The sequence below is a fragment of the Hemibagrus wyckioides genome, linkage group LG03 (genome assembly GCF_019097595.1).
Source record: "Hemibagrus wyckioides isolate EC202008001 linkage group LG03, SWU_Hwy_1.0, whole genome shotgun sequence".
In the NCBI taxonomy this organism is placed as follows: Eukaryota; Metazoa; Chordata; class Actinopteri; order Siluriformes; family Bagridae; genus Hemibagrus; species Hemibagrus wyckioides.
The window spans coordinates 14,676,189-14,698,321 of NC_080712.1; the positions used below are offsets into that span (position 1 = coordinate 14,676,189).

General features: G+C 36.9%; 2 protein-coding genes across 4 annotated transcripts; one reads left to right on the plus strand and one right to left on the minus strand.

The window, feature by feature from the left end:
- Positions 1-312: 312 nt before the first annotated feature.
- Positions 313-10,551, minus strand: urb2 (URB2 ribosome biogenesis homolog). 3 transcript variants are annotated; one of them, XM_058385734.1, is made up of 10 exons: positions 10,423-10,551; positions 7,842-7,983; positions 7,419-7,595; positions 3,954-7,269; positions 3,691-3,851; positions 3,484-3,594; positions 2,852-3,094; positions 2,526-2,622; positions 2,236-2,369; positions 313-1,277 (listed from the first exon to the last, which is right to left on the minus strand). In XM_058385734.1, exons 2-10 carry the CDS (start codon positions 7,965-7,967, stop codon positions 1,080-1,082), a joined length of 4,563 nt encoding a protein of 1,520 aa, XP_058241717.1. In that variant the 5' UTR covers positions 7,968-7,983; positions 10,423-10,551; the 3' UTR covers positions 313-1,079. The 3 variants fall into 3 exon arrangements, with proteins under 3 accessions (XP_058241717.1, XP_058241718.1, XP_058241719.1); XM_058385735.1 differs by having other exon boundaries at positions 7,842-7,979; positions 10,423-10,477; XM_058385736.1 differs by lacking the exon at positions 10,423-10,551 and adding an exon at positions 9,815-9,922.
- Positions 10,552-12,596: 2,045 nt separating this feature from the next.
- On the plus strand, positions 12,597-20,803 carry abcb10 (ATP-binding cassette, sub-family B (MDR/TAP), member 10). The gene is made up of 14 exons (XM_058385739.1): positions 12,597-12,765; positions 12,875-13,656; positions 14,693-14,893; positions 14,992-15,194; positions 15,737-15,871; positions 16,270-16,416; positions 16,531-16,666; positions 16,810-16,905; positions 17,037-17,246; positions 17,339-17,418; positions 17,561-17,741; positions 17,872-17,915; positions 18,011-18,045; positions 19,336-20,803. Exons 2-14 carry the CDS (start codon positions 13,260-13,262, stop codon positions 19,589-19,591), a joined length of 2,121 nt encoding a protein of 706 aa, XP_058241722.1. The 5' UTR covers positions 12,597-12,765; positions 12,875-13,259; the 3' UTR covers positions 19,592-20,803.
- The last annotated feature ends 1,330 nt before the right edge of the window (positions 20,804-22,133 follow it).

The following is a 22,133-nucleotide window of genomic DNA, read 5'->3' on the forward strand; positions in this document are numbered from 1 at the left end:
CATATGAAGCCCTCTAACTGATTTCTTCTTGTTAGTAGATGTAATAAAACCTAAAAGGTCTTTTCTTTTCTTAACTTATGTGTTTACACTGTGTATAGCAATCACTAAATATCAGGAGCATACATATTAGAAGCATACATTTCATCATTTGTAAATTTATATAGTTTGTTAAATCTAAATAGATTTTAATTTTTTTAAAAAGTTTAAAAAAAATATGGTGTTCTGGCTATAAAACAATATGGTAGTAAATGGGAGATTTCTCTTATTGGTTTTGAGAATATCAGTTCATTTGGACCTCTACCTCAGTGGCTGTTCAGTACTGTTTTTATTAATGATGCATATTTATTTATTTTAACAGAGAAATACATACATGAAGAGACAAGATTCTGGTAAGACAAATCTATGACTGTATACATCTAACATATTGTATACACAATACTGTATACACAATGCCTAATTTCCATTAGATTTATCCAAACAATTTTTACCTTATGCTTTTAAATAATACAGAGCATGGTACAGCTGATTAATTTGCTAAATCTTCCACAATATGCAATTGCTCCAAATTCTTTTTTTCCCCCCAGCTGATCACGGATGAAACTGAAATTTAAAAACTGGGTAACACTTAAATGTCAGCATTCCATAGCATTTATATCAAAGGGCAAATACCTTTACTGTTATTTCTTTATCTTTGCAGGAAACTCTTCAGAAAGCAAAGAGCCTTGAACTGCTGAAACCACAATGACTTGCACCAGTTTCACATCACAGCTGATTATTTTCCATTTTTGTCTTAAACTTGTTCTTTTTAAACCACAATCCCCCACCAAACACAGTCCTTCAGGTACAATCATCAAAGATTAACATACATAAAAACAATTCATCTTTTTAAAATAGCATTGTCACATTAAGAGCACCTTACTTTAAGATGAATAAAATTAAAACCAGAAAAGAAATAAGCCTGCTCAACCCATGCTTCACAGAAGTTGATTTATTTTCCCACTCACCTGTTATCAAAGACAAACAGTAATAAAAAAAAATACAACAATAATTCTTACAAAATGAGTTTGTTAACAATAGAGTTAGACAGTATACTTCTCTTCCCCTTGCCTTTGCGATTTGTGATAGTGTGTATAATTTTTGTAGAGCTCGCTGAATACTTCCTTAACACCCATTTGCAATGTTCTGTTCAAGAACTTTATATCCTGTTCCACACACTGGTCCAGGATGCAGTAGATGCCTTCTGTTAGGTGCGCCTTGATTTCTGGTTGAAGTGTCACCTTTACAAACACAAAAGCATGGCCTTAAATACTGATGCAGTAAGCTATTGTACACATAGATGCACTAACTTTAAATGATCAAAATTAATAAATTTCTTAGCAGCAAATATCTGCTATTCTTTATGTGCTGTCAGTGTAATGGCAAGTCAGGCAAACATTTAAAATACTGTATACTGTATATTACAATAACATGTAAGACCGGGTTCTCCATCACCATCATCAAAACACTATATAAGGAAATATAGTTCAACAAACTTCATCAAACCAATGTTAAAGCTGACTGCGGATGTTCTAGTGGCTCACTGTGGCTTAATACCTTAGAAAGCCTGAATTCTCACTAGTGAGTGACAAATCATCCGTGTCTCTTGTAGGTTGTCTATTGTGGTATAGTGGTATTGTTGACCACTTCTGTTGTCATTGTGTGCATGGACTGTTTTTGTTGGTTCTGATGCAAAATATTAGTAGCTTACAATGATTTTAAAATGCACCACTTTTGTTTATTTAAAATCGATTTACATGTTACACCACATCATACCACCTTTGTTAGCAGGCCAGCAAAGCATCCTAACACTTATTCATTGAAATGTTTCCGTAAGAAATTATAAATGTCAGGTTAAGATAAAACCATGTTTTTTCTTCCCTTTTTGAGCATCACACAGTAAATAGGATCTAATAGCAGATATAAAATAAAGTTGTGACCACATGTGCTGTAGAATTGGTATGAGAAATCAAGTTCTGAATTTGTTTGGATTTGACCCAAATACCATCTAATTTTAAACTTCCTATCTCAACTGAAACTAAACAAAACTAAACATACTTTTGGAAAGGACACTGAACTGTAAACAGAGAAATCTTTGTGCTACACCACCATAGACTACTAGTATAAATACACAGTTAGAATTAATGAAGAAAATGAAGTGTGGGACAAAATTGTTTGCCTGTAAGCTAAAGATTTTACCTTCTGAAGTTCAGTGACATACTGAGCCACAATGAAAGAGTTCAGAAGAGTGAACCCCTCTGCTGTGTTGCCAATATGAGTGTACATCCGCTCCACTAGCATGGCACACTGTAAAAGCTTCTCAAAATCCTGTCCTGGGATTACAAAAGGCAAACATGTATTATGATTAAGTAACAGGAAGTATTCTCTGAGAAAGATTATAATCTGATTGGCTTTGATAACTAAAGCAGTTAGTAAAATTTTGTAACTAAAGCAGTTAGTAAAATGCTTTAAATAAAGCAATGGCCTACCTTTTTCATTTTCTGCTTTTTGCCTGCCTTCGCGTATGATGGATGCAACCAGACGATAAAAACAGTTCAGAAAGACTGGAGAAGCTTTCAGCATTATCTATGCCAATTGAACGACAAAGTTAAAAAATAAATAAATAAAATAAAAACAAGTAAGTAAGTAGATTAGACAGACAGACAGACAGACAGACAGACAGACAGACAGACAGACAGATAGATAGATAGATAGATCAAATGTTAATCAGCTCAATAATTTCCCCCCAAACCTCATTTCTGGTAGTGTAACCACCACTTATTAACACTGTGTAAACCAGAAGAAGGTCACTTACCTTAGTGTAGCAAAGAATGATTGCATACAAGGCTTCATGGATGGCATGGAAGGCTGAATAGTAATCGTCTATGCACTGGTTTTCCAGAGGCACAAACTGAAGTGCTCCCAGCACCAGGATAACATGGTGTGGGTCAGAGATGTGAGATTCTCCACGGCGGAGCAGTATGGTTAGAGTCTCTACCACTGGCACAGTCAGTGTACTGGTTAGAGAAGACTCTTGACCAGATGCTTTTACCACAAACTGAAAAAAGTACAATAAAATAGGCACAGTTAGTGCAGTCTTAAAGTTACATACATACTTAAATTTACTAATTGTGTATAACATTTGCACAGTTAGGAATTCAAAACACACCTGGCAAATATAAAATGTGTGACCCAGGACACTATCAAAAAAATTCTTTAGTTTTACATTTCATTAAACATATGTGCTACCAATTAATTAAATGGTACCATTTAAAGGAAAAAAGGTTGATACAAAACAGTAAGAGAAGTATTCTAAATGATTTTATGACTAAACCTGCATTTGCATCATGTTTAATTAAATGTGACTATATTAAGAGTTTTTTTTTTAATGTCAGCAGGATTTTAAAATTGCAAACATGTAAACAAAGGTTGCAATGAAATACTCACAACAAGAGAAGACATGATATTCGGAACAATACGCCAGAACGTCTCTGAGGAGGTTTCCGACAGTGAACAGCTGGCAAGCAGCTTTATTAGAGTCACAGTTGCAAATGCATCCTGTCAACATCATTACATATTGCACATATTTAGGTTAGGTAGGAATGGTTATATTCTTCTCAGTGCAGGATATAGCTAAGTTTTGAATGAACTCACTTTATGGTAGCCTGCTTCAATATGGGATGCAACAAGTCCATCCCGGATCATGAGAAAAAACGACCGGAGTTGATCTTCTGAAGATCTGACCATCAGCTGAGTAAGCAAGGTTCTAAGTGGGACCTCCAGTTCTTTTACTTCTGATACAGAAAGCCATGAATCTATGGGACAGGAATTAAAAAAAAAAGTTAAAAAAAAAAGTTAAAGGTAAAATTTTCAAAGATAAAGGCTTTGTAACAAGATCATTTCAACTGGATGCTTACTTGATAAAAGCTTATAAACACTCTGCAGAATGTTAACATGGAGATTGCCAAGATCAGAGTCCTGAGTTTTTTCTGCAGCCATGTAAAATGCTGTGAGATAATGAAGAGATGAAATGAGAAACTCCATGGGTTGTGGTGCTGGGTACACTTCCTCTAGAATCTGCTGGCCAAAGCTATTGTAGATTGCTATGTTGCATAACTTGTGCTGTTGATCACTATCACCAGTATCCTGGGTCTGATAAGAGACCTTTGCTAGCTCACTCTTGATCATCACAGTCATCACATCAATAAAGAATGACTGTCTGAGCCTGCTGTCTGCCTTTCCCATCATCGCAGTCTGAGTGGCAGGCCCCATTACGGAGATTATCTTCCCCAACAAGGTAGTCAGTGCCTCATCCAGCTGAGGACCTTTTCCAAGCATGGACATCATTTCATTACAAAGTGTGCTTAAAGTTGCTAAGTGAAGCTGAAATGAATACAGAGCTTCATCACAGTCCCAAGAATCTGCTGATGATATTCCAACAGCACAAGCTCTATCAATCATAAAAGTGGTAAACTTGTCCAGATTGATTCGCACGCTGCTTTTTCGCTCCAGCATAACGCGTGTTACACTGTGAATGAATGCTTGGACTGACTGAAGAAAAGAAAACCAAGCCAAGTTGTCCACATTTTTAAACAGATCCTCATCAAAACGAGAGAAAAGAGAGGTCATAGTCGCCTCCAAGAGCATACTGCCATGTATAGCTTTGAAGATTGTATGAGAATTTTTCCCCACTAACAGTGAATCCATGAGGCCAAACATCTCTTTCAAAAGGTTGACTGGTAGTGAAAGTGACCCATTTTCGTTATTTTGGAGACAAAGTGTCATAAAGAACAAACCCAGAAAAAGTCCTAAATAATCTTCAGGAGATATTGCATATGGATTTAAGACACTTATAATCCTGCTTAACTGCAGAAGTGTGTCTACTTGTTTTTCAGATATGGGGAGAGAAGCACCAGCTTTAGCACAGTTCATAATTTCTTGTGCTATGGCTTTCAGTCTATTAAAAGAGGATGAGATTTCAGCAATGTGTCCTTCTTTGCCTTCAGATGAAATACTGATTTCGGTGCAGGATTTTAAAAATGAGGGACAAAAGGACTGTACATTAGAAGCATTTGGCAGTCCAAAAATCTTGTTTGTTATAGAGGTCACTACTGCTGAGTGCAAGCTGGGCAACTCACAAAGAACTGTGCTTTCGAGCAATTGTTTTGAAATCAATAGGAATGACAGATCAGTCTTCTCCATATTGCTTCCTGAGTGACCCTGAAGCAGGGAGTTCAGGATGGTGTCTGCTAGGTGAGATGTAACTTCCTGTGTGAGATATGGAGCAATTAATGGAAGGTTGGTGGTTACTAGAAACCAGAAGGCAACTGGATAGGTGTCACTGTTAACACTGCAAAACTGACCATCCCAGGTTTGGTCAGTGTACAAGTTTACTGAAATTTCTTCACTATTTACCACGACTTGAGCAATTTCAAAAAGGACATCTTGAGTGTCCATGTCCAGAGGAAGTGAAGGTGTGATAAGTGAGTGTCTCTTCATTTTGTGGAGAGCAAGATGCTTTTGAAGAAACCTGCTCAGTGGACTAGTGATTTGGCCTCCTGATTTTGTAAGTGCCAAAACCTTCTGTACTGTATCAGAAATAGGACTGACATCACCACTTGCACCAGCTGGGGAGGTGTATTTACTGCAATGAATTTGAAAGAGGGTGTCTGCCTCATGCCAAGTGTGAATAAGGAGAAGACTTGCTTCTTGACTTTTCTCTACCCAAAGTATGTCTCTAATCAAAACTCCCTCAAGACGCTGAAGTAAAGCCGTAATGAACTTAAGCATCTCTTCCATTAGAGTTTGAGTTTTTCTGACTATGGGCAAAGGAGTGCTGTCATCTAACGTTTTGAGACTAAAGACTACTGCATGCATGAGAACACTCAGAGAAAACATCTTTAGTGCAGAATCCCTTCTTCCCTCTTGGACATAAGGGAGATCATTTTGCATCTTCTCTAGAATAAGTCTGCAGATTTCGAGATTCTGACTAGGAGGGTTGTCTAAGAGACAGTGACTTAAGCAGTTCTGCAAAGCCCCAGGTAGTAACTCCTGCCTCAGTTCATCAGCAGCTGGTCGACAAATTACGACCAGCAGTTCCTCAAAAAGTTTTGGCAGCTGGCGTAGCTTTGCATAGGTCTGAAGAACTGAACAAACAAGAGTCTCTCTTGCTTTCTTCACCCGAAATTCCACTTTGTCAGCGTCCACCCAGGTCAAGGAGACAAGCTCGTCAAGATCTGGCTCTAGAATTTGGTGGTTCAGTGCCAGCAGTATTTTCAGGCAGCGGTACCAGGCTGGGATGCCTGTCTGAGCATTATTGAATAAAAGCTGAGCCACTTTCCTGTAGAACTTTAACTGTACCTCCCCATGATGTATTTTATCTGCAGCTACATTATAGATGTCCCCAGACAAACAGGAGTTCAATATGTTTTCTAAGGCAAGCAGAGCAAAGCTCCAGTTTGACTCATTAAATGTTTCTTTGATGCTCAGGTCCTCTGTAAAGTCTAGGGCTATAAGAAACTTTGTCATAAGATGAAAGCAAACCAGCTTGTTCTCCCCTCCTTTGCAAAATGCATCCAAAGCAAATTTGAAGAGCAGCTGCAGAGAACTGGATTGGACCCCATAAAAGAAGGACTCTTTATTAGCATCATCTCCATGGACAAGCTTTGACAAAATGGTTGCAACAGGGCAGAGCAAAGTTTTGCCTGTGGATCCTTTTTTTCCACCTGATCCCTGTTCTGATGGGAGAACTTCTTCTTTGTAGTACTGTAGATGTTCATGATAGAAAAGAGCAGACTGAATAATCAAGTCCACTTTGCTCCGAATCTCTTTGCTTATGTGTTGCCGGATCCTTGTATCATCCTTCTCTGTCCATATTCTAGAGGTTAGTAAGTGTCTTAACAGGCAGAGGGGCTGAAGTAGGTGCTCTGTCACCTGAACAAAAACTCTCTTCGGGTTTCCTTGCTGCCTTTGCACAGTCAAATATGTGCTTAATATAAGAAGCAGAACCTCAAACACCTTAACTGAAAGTGGCACTGTACATTCCTGCTGCTGAAGTTGAAAACAGGCCAAGCCACTGGTCCTAACCACAAGCTCCAACAGCAGGTCATATTTGGCAGTGTATGTCACAGCAAGGACAGGAAACTTCAAGAGCCCTTCACAACAACTCAGTATAGTGGACAGATTAACAGACAGAGTTCCTGAAGTGCTTTCCAAAATTCTTTCATTGATAATCTATGGAAAAAGAAACAATGCAATTAAAACTTGATCTTTAATCTTAAAGTCTACTTTTGAACAATAAACAATTTAACCACCCAAGTATACACAACATAATACAAATTAAATCAAAAACCTGAGATTGGTCTGTATTATGCATTAGATACCTTGGGAACTGCTGGGTGGATGTTGATGGTCTTTCCTGTGCTCAGGACAGTACAAAGCTTCTTACTATGAAGAATTTCATTCAGGTAGGTCCATAAGCCCTCCACAACCTCCTGTGGCACCTCTACTTTCTTGGTGTAATAACCAGAAAGGGCACGAGCAATCCAGTCAAATAAAAACTGGAAAGGGAAAACAGCAAAAGATAATTAACAGGAACAAATAAAGGGTAAAATCACAATGAAACATGTGATCTGAGAGCTGTGTATAATTTGTGCATTCTTAAATACATAGTAGTTCATGTAGATACTGCATATAACTATACTGTTATCTTAAATAAAAGACAAGTGCTTGTCCAACAAAACAATGTTAAAAATGACATCAATTAAATCAAAATCCTAAAGCATGAGGAAAAAATGAATATTAACCTGTTCCTTATTTGGAAGAAAGCACTGACTGGACACCCATGCAAATCGAGCCAGCTTCAGTTTATCTGGCCATGGTGTGAGATGGCTGTTCAGCTTTTGATGGACGCCAGAGTAGATGGTAGTCATTTTAAAGCAAGTCTAGCTTTTAAGAAAATAGGGGAGAGGGAAAGCACAAAACAATAATTAGCAATTGCACATACATTTATTATTGAACATGTCCACTTTAACTTAGGGTGTACTGTTATTTAGGTGATTAATTGAATCTTATGTGTTGGGAATGGGTAAAAATACTAAAATGTGCAGGACAGGAGGTTCTCCAGGACCAAGGCTACACTCAAGCGCTCTACTAATGACACTACCTTGGACAAAACCATGACTCACCAACATTAAAGCCATACTGTAATCATATAGTGGTCACTTGTTTTATGAGTGCTCCTTAACGTTATAGAAACATAAATATCTACTTAAATTTATATCACAGTGGATTACTTTTTATAACCCACTGTGACTAATTTGGTTATGTGGGATTAATTTTAGTAGAATAAAAATAGCTTTTATAAATAAACTTGATGGTAGGCATTTGTTTAATGAGCAAGTAAATAGTTTTGTTATGTTTAACATATACAGTGCTCAGTGTAAATGAGTACAGCCCCTTTGAAAAGTAACATTTTAAACAATATCTCAGTGAACACAAAAACAATTTCCAAAATGTTGACAAGACTAAGTTTAATATAACATCTGTTTAACCTATAACATGAAAGTAAGTTTAATATAACTTAGATGACACATTTTTCAGTTTTACTCAAATTAGGGTGATGCAAAAATGAGTACACCCCACAACAAAAACTACTACATCTAGTACTTTGTATGGCCTCCTTGATTTTTAATGACAGCAACAAGCCTTCTAGGCATTGAATGAACAAGTTGGCGACATTTTGCAACATCTATCTTTTCCATTCTTCAATAATGACCTCTTTTAGAGACTGGATGCTGGACGGAGAGTGATGCTCAACTTGTCTCTTCAGAATTCCCCATAGATGTTCATTTGGGTTTAGATCAAGAGACATACTTGGCCACTGAATCACTTTCAGCCTGTTCTTCTTCAGAAATCCAACAGTGGCCTTAGATGTGTGTTTAGGATCATTGTCATGTTGGAAAAGTGCATGACGACCTAGGGCATGGAGTGATGGTAGCATCTTCTCTTTCAGTATAGAGCAGTGCCTCTTTGAATTCATGATGCCATCAATGAAATGCAGCTCCCTGACACCAGCAGCACTCATCCAGCCCCACATAAGGACACTGCCACTACCATGTTTCACTGTAGGCACCATGCATTTTTCTTTGTATTCCTCACCTTTGCGACGCCATACAGTTTTGAAACCATCAGTTCCAAAAACATTTATCTTGGTCTCATCACTCCAGAGTATAGAGTCCCAGTAGTCTTCAACTTTGTCAGCATGGGCCCTGGCAAACTCTAGGCAGGCTTTTTTGTGCCTGGGCTTTAAGAGAGGCTTCTTTCGTGGATGGCACCCATGCATGCCATTCATCTGCAGTGTACGCCGTATTATGTCATGGGAAACAGTCACCCCAGTTTGGCCTTCTACTTCTTTAGATAACTGCAGTGAACTTGCATGCCGATTTTCTTCAACCCTTCTCATCAGAAGACGCTCCTGGCGAGGTGTTAACTTCCGTGGACAACCTGGTCTCTGTGAGATGGTTGCAGTTCCATCTTTTAAAAATTTTCGTACCACTTTTGCTACAGTATTCTGACTGATAAGTAAAGCTTTGCTGATCTTCTTGTAGCCTTCACCTTTCTGGTGTAAAGAAATAATTTTCTTCTCAGGTCTTGTGACATTTCTCTTACATGTGGTGCCATAGCTGACAGCATGAAATGGGAAGGGGTTTTCTTTAAGTAACAGCCTTTTATAGTTAACTGTCAGCTGGACACATGTGTAATGAATAATTAGACTCACCTGTGGTTGAATTCTTGTTAAATTAGACATTTGTAGTCTAAAATTTAGCTTTGCTCCAGAGACTTTCAGTGGGGTACTCATTTTTGCATCACCCTAATTTGAGTAAAACTGAAAATTTAATGAAAAGTTATTATTATTAACCTTTCTTTCATGTTATAAGTTAAACAGATGTTATATAAAACTAAGTCTTGTCAACATTTTGGAGATTGTTTTTGTGTTCGTTGAGATACTGCTTAAAATGTTACTTTTCAAAGGGGGTGTACTAATTTAGCACTGTAAATCCGTCGTTTTCTTCGTTTTACTTGTGATCGGGTCTTCATGATTAATATTGTTACGATGTTTTTACACACACGAGTCCCATATGCAAAAAAAAAACAATAACAAAGAGAACTCTGGAATTAATGTGCTCTTTTTCCACCGGTATGATTTAGATCTACATTTTCTGACAAGGACTGACATGAACTAAGTGTAAACAAATCTATGGCAGTTTTAATACGGTTATACTCGATTAGCTCGTTATTTTAATAATCGCAAAAATTACATATAACAAATCTGAATTCTATGTTTTTTAAAGTAATTATTCTTCTTTAATACCCCGAATTACTTACAGTCACATCACACACGTGTTCCTGTTGAAGTTGCAACGCTATTCCATGCACTTCCTTCAGACAGTAGTAATCGATTGACTATTAGCGAGAGAAGGTGATTTTATTGTAAATCATGTTTTCCGATTATTTAAAGCATGGGTGGACTACTTATCGAAATCTTATCGCAATCTCTGATCTTTGTAATATGAGACTTATAGCGATAAATTACAATATATCTTAATAGCGATACTCTGTAATATCTTTAGCACACATCTCGTTTTTCCTATATTCTGTGTGGATTTAAATGCTAACCTTTACTTGTAAAAAATCTTCGACTCTAGAACATTTGAATCTATATATCACAACCAGTATTTTGGAGCATAACAATAATTCTATGTGTTATCGTGTCACGCACGTGAATCGATGAATCGTGCATCCTTGAATATGTCTATCAGATTTATTTATTTTTTGTTAAAACCGGAAGTGCAGACATAAACCATTCCACCATGCCTTTGCTTAGTAAACATAAGCATGTGTTCGGGCTGAACTCGAAATGGAAATAGCTTTTGCTTTATCCTCGTTACAGTCTCTGAAAATTTGTGCAAAATGCTACACTTTACAGGGACCCCGGTGATATACTTGCATTGTGTTAATATTTTAAAGAGTTAAGTTTTCATTTTTGAATAAAATTGTTGACTTAGGACCAATGGCTTTACTCTTTTTCTTTACGCATCTTCATACACACTTAAGGCTTTAAAGAGATACTGAAGCACATGGGCATATCCAGTAAATTAATCAAATTATAGAAATAATTATTGTTGTATAGCCCTTTATGTGTACAATGCCAAAGACGGTTGTTTAAAAAAATATGCAATCCATGCTGGTTTAAAAAAAAAAAAGAGAGAAATTATTTTATTGTTGTGGGTATAGAAGTAGATCTACCTGATTCAATTGTACATTAGCAATGTTTACATGGTAGTACAAAGAAACAGATGGACTACTCAGAAACACAAAATTGTCGTGGTGGATCCAGATCTAATCTTTTGACCACTAGCCACAAGGTGGGAATATGCTACAGAGGGCGCTAGTCCATTGCAGGGCATCATGCACACACAAACTTATTCAAAAGTAAATGTAGTGTCAACAGGCCATCTACTATTTTCGGAAGATAGATGGAAACTGGTTAAACCAACAAATCATACAAGGAAAGTGTACACACATAGTAAAAAAAAAAAAAAGTAACATGCATAACTATTTTCCATATGCACAATAGTCACCCCCCCTCCCTTTTTTTTGCTTGATTTTTGCTTGATTTGGTGTGGAGGAACTTGACTGGCCTCTGAGCCATTCCAAAACTGGGATGTCTTCCTTTACATAAACATGAATTTAATATGGAGTTGTTCCGCCCTTTGCAGCTATAACAGCTTCAACTCTTCTGAGAAGGCTTTCCACAAGGTTTAGGAGTGTGTTTATGGGAATTTTTGACCATTCCTCTAGAAGTACATTTGTGAGGTCAGGCACTGATGCTGGACGAGAAGGCCTGGCTCGCAGTCTCTGCTCTAATTCATCCCAAAGATGTTCTATCAGGTTGGGGTCAGGACTCCTCCACACCAAACTCGCTCATCCATGTCTTTATGGACCTTGCTTTGTACACTGCTGTTAGAACAGGAAGGGGTCATCCACAAACTGTTCCCACAAAGTTGGGAGCATGAAATTGTCCCATATGTCTTGGTATGCTGAAGCATTAAGAGTTCCTTTCACTGGAATTAAGGACCCAAGCCCAACCCCTGAAAAACACATGAATTCAATGATTTGGAGGGGTGTCCCAAAACTTTTGGCAATATAATGTATCTATATTCTACTCCACCTACCTCTATCAGATACCGAAAGCTTATCACTGTAATGACGAAGAGCACTTTTTTTTTATTATGCCAAAATTATGAAGAAGAGCACTGCACCACATTTATCTAATAGACCATCATCACTTCCTCTGTGTCGAACGACAAAATCGTTTTTTCCCCCCCATCTCGTTAACGGTAAAGCCGAGGAAGTTAAAGTGCAGCTAATCTGGTCAGAACACATCAATAAGCTGCTAAAGCTCCTCTTGTGCTTTCAGCGAAAGTAAAGTTACAAAATAAAGGCAGCATCCGTTTTAATAACAAACCGGAAGTTAGCTCTATGGTTGCTCAAGGTAGCACGATCCTGTACTAAACAGTATGTAAGAGTGGTGCGCGTGGAGCCTGTTTTAGAGTAGGGCTTAGTGCGGAAGTCGTCCCTACCCGGTGCGGTCATAACCTGTGTGCAGGGACACTGCTCTCCACTTGTCTGCTCTAATTAACACCTTCGATCGGGACATTTGCCAGGGTAACTTTTTTTTTTATTCCTCGCTTATATTTATATATATACATATATATGTGTGTATATTGTAATTACATACATTTGTTTATTTATTGGGGTTTCTTTTCTTTGCCAGTAAACACCACGCAAAATGGACGCTACAGGGAAGGACATGCAGGACACGTTAGTGTGTGACAACTCTTGATGATATTTGGGAGTGCCAATAACCTGCCTGGGCGTGCGAGGAGATAACGAAAGAAAAGCCTGTGTGTAGCTGTCAGACACAGATAATGTTCAGTAACCGTCAGAAACTGAGGAGTAGCCTGGCTCACAATAGGCTTTCCTTCACTGAAGATGCCAGGAGCTGAAACAGTGCCTTTTGAATGGGGACGAAACTTTCGGGAATATGTGTAGTTATTAGTTTACAGCTAACTGTAGTAAATTTTCTGCATGTGTTAATGACTTTCATGGCAAGTTAAGTAGACCAAAACTAAAGGCTCAATTCAGCGTACTTCCTCAAAATGTGTGCAATAGTAATGTTGCAAATGTCGAGATTCGCCACCAGGAAACTGTTACATCAGTGGAATATCACCTGTAAAGGCCAAGTAAGACTTTACCAGCTGTCTGGTAAAGGTTGGACATTAATGAGATCCCAGAGACAACTGCTCTGTAAAACCATTCTTGAGACATCCTCTTTTTCCCACGTCCGACTTGGAGCGTCTTTAGGTCCACATTGTGTTTGGACACACTTCAATGCCTTCAAACCATTTGCTTTTTACAGCACGTCGACAGACTCCAAGCAAGCAGCAAATCATGAGGGAAGTGAAGTCAAGACCAAAGACAAACCAGGAAGAGTATCTTCAGAAGACTTCAAAAAGTTAATGCAGCTCGCTTATCCAGAGCGCTGGAGGCTATCAGGTAAAATGCACACATCTTAGCTAAGGGGATGGTGCAGGGTGGCAGCTACAACTCTTCAAATCAGCATGCCAAAATCTCACCCCAAATATCATCGTTGTAAGGTTGATTACTCCTACATTGTTAGAAAAAATGATTTCTTTAGACCTCATGAAGAGCTTATGTAGACCTTATGTTGCTCCGGTGGGATAAACTGAGAAACCCTTAAATGTGTTTGATGGAACTGTTTTTTAGGACATTGTAAAAAGCTTAAGAGACGGAAGAAAGCATAATGAGTCCTATGAGCATAATGTACCAAAGCAATGCCCAAGCAACACCAAATCTCTCTCATGCTGATATTGTTATAAATGTTATATGCTGGCAAAAAGTTTTTTTTATACAGTATTCAACTCGGAGCTAAACATGGTGTAAACTGATAAAACAGCAATCTAGAAAGACCAGAGTTAGCTTTCTTATATTGTATTGATTGATTGCTTAAAGTTACTCTCTACTGAGTAAACCAATAAAACAATCACCATAATAAAAAACATCAGAATAATTAATAGCTTTGAATTTGAGGGAAATTCCATACCACTTTCACTTTTGTTTAAAAATTTGACTACACCTAAGCTATAGCACATGACTATTTCTTTATTTAAATCTCCATTAAGTTAACCAACCCCTTCCAAAAGTTTTGGAACAGCAAACAGGGTTGTTTTTATTTATTTTTATTTTACTCACTAAATACATTTGTTTGAAGTAAAAAGATGACTGAGACAGTATATCAGAATTTCATTTTTTGATATTTACAACTAGATGAGCTAAACAATTTGGAACAGTCAAAAATACTGGGACACATTGATCAGAGGCATTACATTAGTACTAATTCTTATGATGGTTTTAAGCACACAGATTGAACAAACTCTGTTTAATGGCATGCCAATGCCATGCCAAATCTTTTGAATACAAAAATTGTACTGAGTAATTGTCAGCTTTATATATGCATAAAGATAAATATGTTTAACTATTATTTTTTGCTTCCATTTGAATTCCCTCACAGCTGCTGTAGGCTTCCTGATTGTCTCCAGTGCTGTCACTATGTCTGCCCCATTTTTCTTGGGTAAAGTGATCGACACCATCTACACAAACTCAGCTGCTGATTTAACTGCCTCCCTGAGCTCCCTGTGCATCATGCTGGCAGGGGTTTTCCTGTGTGGTGGTGCTGCCAATGCTGCACGTGTATACCTTATTCACGTCTCAGGTGAGCTCTCAGCAGGAGCCACAATAAGGATGAATGAGCGTCTGAATGAATGAAACTGTCAGTGTTTAACACACTCTTGTCTGTGATGGTTTTTGCAGGGGAGAAGATTGTGAGAAACTTACGTGAATCCCTTTTTTCCTCAATTTTGAGGCAGGAGGTGGGATTCTTTGATAAGAACCGCACTGGTGAGCTCATTAACCGTCTTTCTTCAGACACCGCTCGAGTTGGAAGTGTGCTCACTGACAACATGTCTGATGGTCTACGGGCAGTTGCTCAGGCTGGAGCTGGAGTCAGCATGATGGTGAGCTGCGATATATAGCCAATGAATGCTCTGACTTGAATCACAGCACTCAATAATGTTGACTGACATTTGTATTTAGCATAAATTTAATTTAACCTGTGACAAGAAGTAATATTTGGTTCAGATCCATGAATATAAACATGTAGAACTTTTTTCCTATAAAAAATTTTAATTTATTTTTTGTGAGAGAAGAATTTGTCTGTGTTTGTGCTGACGTTTTTGAGTTAATGTATAGAATCCTAATGGTCTCATAACAAGCTATGTATAATTTTTCTTCTCTGTAAGTGTGAATGAAATGGTTAAATGACTTAATATGGAATTGTATATAAGTGTATATATATATTGGAATATGTATTCTTTATTCCAACAGTGAATAAACAGCAGCAAGTTTCTGAATTTTATCTCTATTTTATTTCCATAGCAGTATTTTTCCTGACTTTTTAGAAGTAGGCATACAATGCTGAATTGCTTTGGTATTTGTAAAGATAATTTAGTACTTTGTCAGCTCTCTGAATTTCACATCTTACTTTTCTTCTCTTAAGTTCTATGTGTCACCCAGTCTTGCCACCTTTGTCCTGATGATTGTACCTCCTTTGGCTGGCCTGGCAGTTATCTACGGAAGATATGTGCGCTCCATATCAAAACAAACACAGGATGCTCTGGCACAGGCTACACAGGTCAAAATTTGTGCACTTTTTATTTGGGCGCTATAGCAATTATACTGCTTGTACATCTACGTTTCACATTTTCAAAATGTCTGCTGTACACTTACTCTATTTACTTGTAATCAACTGTGTTTCACCTGATACCAAGACAACTTCCGAGTACTGTAAAGTGCTCCTTGCTGACCCTTTGCTGTACCTGGCAATAAAACCTTTTCTGATTCTGATTTGGATAATAAGCAAATAATCTTAACACTTTTTATTTTAATGTTTCTGGATTCTAGGTGTTTTATTATGCAAATGATGTTTGCATTATCAGTAATTGCTAATTTTCACCTCGTTTAATTTTTTAAATGCTTAATGTAGTATGTGTGTCTATCATTTTATCTTTTTATGCTTTGTTCATGCTATAGCTGGCAGAAGAGAGGATTGGTAACTTACGGACAGTTAGGGCATTTGGCAAAGAGCTGACAGAAGTTCAGTCCTACGCAGAGAAGGTGGAGTCTGTCCTCCAACTAGCTAGGAAGGAAGCGAGGCTTACGGCTGGGTTCTTTGGAGTGGTATGTCTTATTAAAAATTTTACATTTTTCTTATTACAAAGTTAACCTATACATATTGAGCAGTTATATTTAAACCACAGTATATTCAAACACAAACTGTTTGTGTTTTTATAGACCGGCATGAGTGGCAACATGATTGTCCTGAGTGTGTTGTATAAAGGTGGGCTGCTGATGGGTAGTGAGCAGATGACAGTAGGAGAGCTTTCTGCCTTTCTTATGTATGCCTTCTGGGTGGGCATCAGCATTGCAGGTGAGGACAAGTTACTCTGCATGTATCAGTAATGTGTGCTCAATACATAATGTGTGCTCAATACATCACACAGTTACAAACAGTAGGTCACAGAAGGTTCATGTTGTATTCCTAACTTGTATACTTGGATTGTTAATTGCAAGGAATGAGCTCATTCTATTCAGAGTTGATGAAGGGGTTTGGAGCTGGTACACGTCTTTGGGAACTGATGGAGCGGAAGCCTGAATTTTCTCTTAATGGTACCTATCATCAGACTACATATTTTGTGTTTTACTAAATTATTTGGTCATGATACATATACTTACCAAGCATTGTGTTCAATGAGTCTAAAGACCAGTTTAACCCTGTGTTTCACTTTTATGTTTCCCAGAGGGACTTGTTTTGAGACCAGACCAACTAAAGGGAGCCCTTGAATTCCATAATGTGTCTTTCGCTTACCCAACAAGGAAGGATGCCCCCATTTTCCAGAACCTAAGTCTGTCTGTGCCAGCTGGTTCAGTGATGGCAGTGGTGGGGTCAAGTGGCTCTGGAAAATCTACTCTTGTGTCCCTCCTGCTCCGTCTGTATGACCCAGACTCAGGTTAGCAATGGGGTTGTAAGTGCCTCTATTGTGCACAAAATCAGCAATCAATTTACACTAACAATTCTGTTTCATTTCTTACCCTGACGTAGGTATGGTAACTATTGATGGCCATGACATCCGGAGTTTGAATGCTTCTTGGCTGCGGAGTTGTATTGGAACTGTAAGCCAGGTAGGCAACACCACAAGCAAATGGTTAAATCATTCCACTTGGTCACTGCTATGATTATTTAATCCTTCATTTAATCCTATCATGATTACAGGATCCCTCGAGGTAGTATTGTGATTTTTGTTATTTATTTTTTTGTGCGTAGGAGCCAGTCCTCTTCTCATGCTCCATTGCTGAGAACATTGCATACGGAGCAGCAGATCCCAGACAGCTCACAACACAGGACATCCTACGAGCAGCACAGATAGCTAATGCTCATGATTTCATTAATGGATTTCCCAAAGGCTTTGACACTGTTGTTGGAGAGAAAGGAGTATTACTGTCAGGTACCAAAATATATTATTTTAGTTTTTGTATTTTAAATATATTTTATTCTGCTTTCTTCCTCTGCTGCATTTTCTGTTTTGAATATGCTGATATTTCATGGTGTCAATAATGGCTTTATCTGATGAACAGGTGGACAGAAACAAAGAATTGCTATAGCAAGAGCATTGCTGAAGGTAATGTGTCATGCTTTCTCCCAGCTTATTCCATAAGACATTTCATGCTACTCATCATTTAATTCTAAAATGATTTTTGAATCTTTTTCTGATAGAACCCCAAAATACTGTTATTAGATGAAGCCACAAGGTAAGATCATATTCATTTATTCAAGTAATTCATTTTCTGTTAATAGCAATGCATCACTATCAAATAGATTAGTTTATTCTGACATTTTTGGCAATTTTAGTTAAGTAAGGCTTTTACACCATTGTTCTGGTTATTAATCGGCTAACCTTCTAATTGAATCTGGTTACATTGAGTCATTGGGCCAGGCAGTTATTGGCTATTTGCGCATTTTATTGACTATTTGCTCATAGTCCTGTCTGTGATATTAAAAAGCTCACTATGATGTAGCTTGCTTACAGATAAATTTGTGTGCAGTGTAGTGTGTTCCACCACTAATGTACTATATGTAAGCCTAATTGCTAGACACTGAAAAGGTTGTGATTTATCCCATAGGATTACGATTTCTGTTGTTAAATAAGGCTAATGAATGTCGCTTTCCTATTCTCCTATGACATAGCACTGAGTTGGTTTGTTTTCTTTTACTGCTTTTGCTTATCCCCACAACCCAGCTGTAGGCCTAATCTGAAGGTTAAGTGCCTTAAGACTTTAATATTTATTGATCCTATACATGTCCAAATATGCAAGGAATGCAGTGATTAAAGTGAATGCTATTAAAATATTTCTTTATGTGAAAAACCATCATGACCAGAAGGATTTGAATTAATCATTGTAGTAAATCACTGGTGCTGTTAGATGACAAAAATGCATAATCAGAAGTCATTTAGGCCCAATGTGTTATACCTACTGTATGTAATGGTTTAACCTTCATCTGTTCAGATGCTCTGTGGACTTTGGATGAAAATTGGGACATTTACTTGTTCATAAAATAATGTTTACTGTTTAGTTTTATTTCCTTTGCTGGTATGCTCCACAATGCTATGAATAAAAGCAGAATTTGAAAGTAAATTAGGTATAGAAAGTCATTGTCTTATGCTCTGAAATCAATTTCCATTTATGCCAACAAAAGATTAATGTTTACATCAGATTTATTTTTGCTTTAACTCATGTAATGCAAGCCAGGATTGCAGACTTGTAGGTGTCAGTTGTTTTTCAAACAGTGTGGACTTGAGCTCGCTGATTAGAGCTTTTAAAATTGCTGATCACTATAATTAAGTAATTTAATAAGTTGTGATTTTATGGTTTTCAGTTATATGGGACTAATGTGCTGCATCATGGAGTCATAGATTGTACAAATCCCATTCGAAATTGATAAAATGGGCCTCAAGAACAAGCTTATTCCTTAACAAATTATATTATACAAATATAATTTTTAAATTTTCTTCTATTTTCTTGTGCCCCTGAACTTCACAGTGCTCTGGATGCAGAGAATGAGTTCCTGGTGCAAGAGGCCCTGGAGCGGTTGATGCAGGACCGCACAGTGCTCATCATTGCTCATCGACTTTCAACCATCCAGAATGCAGATGCTGTGGCTGTGCTGGACCAGCAGCATGTAGTGGAGTGTGGCAGTCATGCAAAGCTTCTTTCCAACCAAGATGGTATCTTCCGCAAGCTCATGGAGAAACAAGCCTTTTTAGATCCTGAACAGAAGCTGGCTCTTGCTAAATAGAAGACAATAATTCAATATCTGAAGAACTTAGTAATGAAAGTATATGACATGCAGAAAACAGCTGTAGCTGTATATGAGTGCCTATCTTCAATTTAAACTACCAGTCATAAGTTCGTTCATGAGAAGATTTTTATTAATTTTAGAATATTAATGAAGACATTTATTCTGTGAACTAAAAAACAGGATTATGTAGTAATCAAGAAAAATGTTCCCAAACAAATCCAAGTAATTTTCTGTCTAAAATTCTTAACAGCATTCCTGATGGACCACCATACGTTTCTTAAAGTTCTCAAACAGCTGAGCTCTGAGCTTCACAAACAACTCAGCACTTTCTGGCTGATTTTCTTATATTTAAATTGGAATTACTTGTTTGGAGGAAGCATTCTTTTACGTAAAAATACATGTTGATTCAGATTTTTTAATGTTCAACCATAATTTATTTGGCTGATGACTATGTACTGAGTCTAGTGTTTACAAACCTTTGACTGGTAATGTATGTTTAGTAAGAACCTGATGTCAACACTCAACTTTAAGATACAATTACTTGTAACAAACACAAAGGACTATTTATTTAAAACACTGCAACTGTAAACCGCAGTTTAACTGGAATTTTTTTTTGTTCTCTTTTCATACAGTTGAAATTTTTCTAGTAGTACAATTTTCTGGATTATAATCATTATAATCATAGTTAAATCAGTAAAAGACGGGTATGCTTTGACTTTGTATATAAAAAATGGGGATCTAGAAAAAGCATTATTATTATGGTTTACTGTATACATTATTTTCACCATGTTTGCCAAAACTGGTATTTCAGCTCGGAAAATCAGCTGGTCAATCCTGTATCAAAGACCTTCATATTGTCTATGTATGTGAAAAAGTGTAAGCTGCTATATATGAAGTTTAGCAGATGGATCCACCCGGGACTCTTGTTTCGCATTCATCCTTCAAACTGTTGAACTTTGACACAGGGAACAGTCCATATTTGCCAAAACATTAAAAAACACAATGGAGAATAGTCTAAATGACCACCAAAGACAAAAATTACCTGAGAAATTATTTGCAACATACACTATTACAGTGATAAGGCTGCAATCAAAACAGATGTTTCGTAAGTGTGAATAAATATTTTTTTTTCATTAGTAAAGCTGTGGACATATTGTAATGTTAGATGTGCTAATTTTATATAAATAAACTACTGATTGATTAATTACAGCGTCAAGGAATCACAACTTGAATATGGTCTGAGGATTAAAAAGCATATGGTACCGAAAGAGGGCACTGTTGTCCTGGACATTTTAGATGCATCTTCTCCACACACTGCAACCAGCTTACAGTTATAAGTAAAGCAAAGGTTATGATTTGTATTTAATTAGTTACTTGTAATTTGTAAATCACAAATGTATAAAACACCTTTTTATTATAATTCCTTAGCGTTTAATGCACTTTCTTTCCAGACCCAGTATATAATTTCATTGCATTCCACCTCCAGGGCAGATTAAATCCTAAGCACTCACTTTCTACCAAGTTAAGGTTCTTGTTCAGACTTCTCCTCAGTTTAGGATAGGTGACTAAGCTGCTTAGCTCCCTTGGTGATAAGGAGCCTGTAACAGTTACTGTGACTATCTGCCCCTGATAAGTATATAGCCTGAGCCCAGAAAATAATAAAATGTAATGTAAAATGTAGCAGCACATTCTTTCTCATTTATTTTGAAAACAAAGATTGTTAGTTAATTAATTTTAATTAATTAAAATTAAAGTTGTGCAATTACAACTTCATGTATTTTTAATAATTATTTAATCATTTATGAAAATTGCAGTCTCTACATGCATACCACATACAGCCATTTCTCAACAGATTTGTCTGGTCACTTAGAGACATATGTATATGTATACAAATGTGATCATTAATATGAAATGTATTGATTTTATTCATGTACATTTTTCAATTTGCACAGATCTTCAACACTAGTCCTAGACTACCCTCTGTACTGCACGTGTTAATGTTATCTCTGTGTGTTAGAACGAGGAAAACATTTAAATGTATATATATATATATATATATATATATATATATATATATATATATATATATATATATATATATATATATATATATATATTTAAGATAGGGTTTCTCGAGAACAAGGGTTTTGAGCGTGCGTTTTACTGTATAATTTCCATATATATATATATAATACATTTAATTTAAAAATTAAGGAATATCGATCTTTACAACTAAATATAGTCATAGGCACAGTTCTTATAATAGCAATATAAACATTATTACATTCTCCTATCTCAGATCAAAGCCTATCCATAGCCCCTTTTTGTATTATATCTCTTTTCCCCATTGCATTAAATTAAATAAAGGGCTGATTGCTTACCATAACTTTAACATTATGCTGCAGCCACTGAACTGATAAATGGCTCTAAAAACCTTCTTGTCCTAATCGCTTGCGCCTACCGTAGTAACAGATTTCGGTGCACCTTATCCATGGTCAATAAGTTTAAACAATTATAAAAACCACTCTGTAGCAACCCT

Excerpts from the sequence above, each read along its gene's own strand:
- urb2 (XM_058385734.1), bottom strand. The coding sequence starts at position 7,967 with ATGACTACCATCTACTCTGGCGTCCATCAAAAGCTGAACAGCCATCTC. Across the intron at positions 7,596-7,841 it reads TTCTTCCAAATAAGGAACAG|TTTTTATTTGACTGGATTGC; the intron begins GTTAATATTCAT and ends TTCCCTTTCCAG. Across the intron at positions 3,595-3,690 it reads TTGAAGCAGGCTACCATAAA|GATGCATTTGCAACTGTGAC; the intron begins GTGAGTTCATTC and ends TGATGTTGACAG.
- abcb10 (XM_058385739.1), top strand. The coding sequence starts at position 13,260 with ATGTGTGCAATAGTAATGTTGCAAATGTCGAGATTCGCCACCAGGAAA. Across the intron at positions 13,657-14,692 it reads AGAGCGCTGGAGGCTATCAG|CTGCTGTAGGCTTCCTGATT; the intron begins GTAAAATGCACA and ends ATTCCCTCACAG. Across the intron at positions 14,894-14,991 it reads ATACCTTATTCACGTCTCAG|GGGAGAAGATTGTGAGAAAC; the intron begins GTGAGCTCTCAG and ends TGGTTTTTGCAG.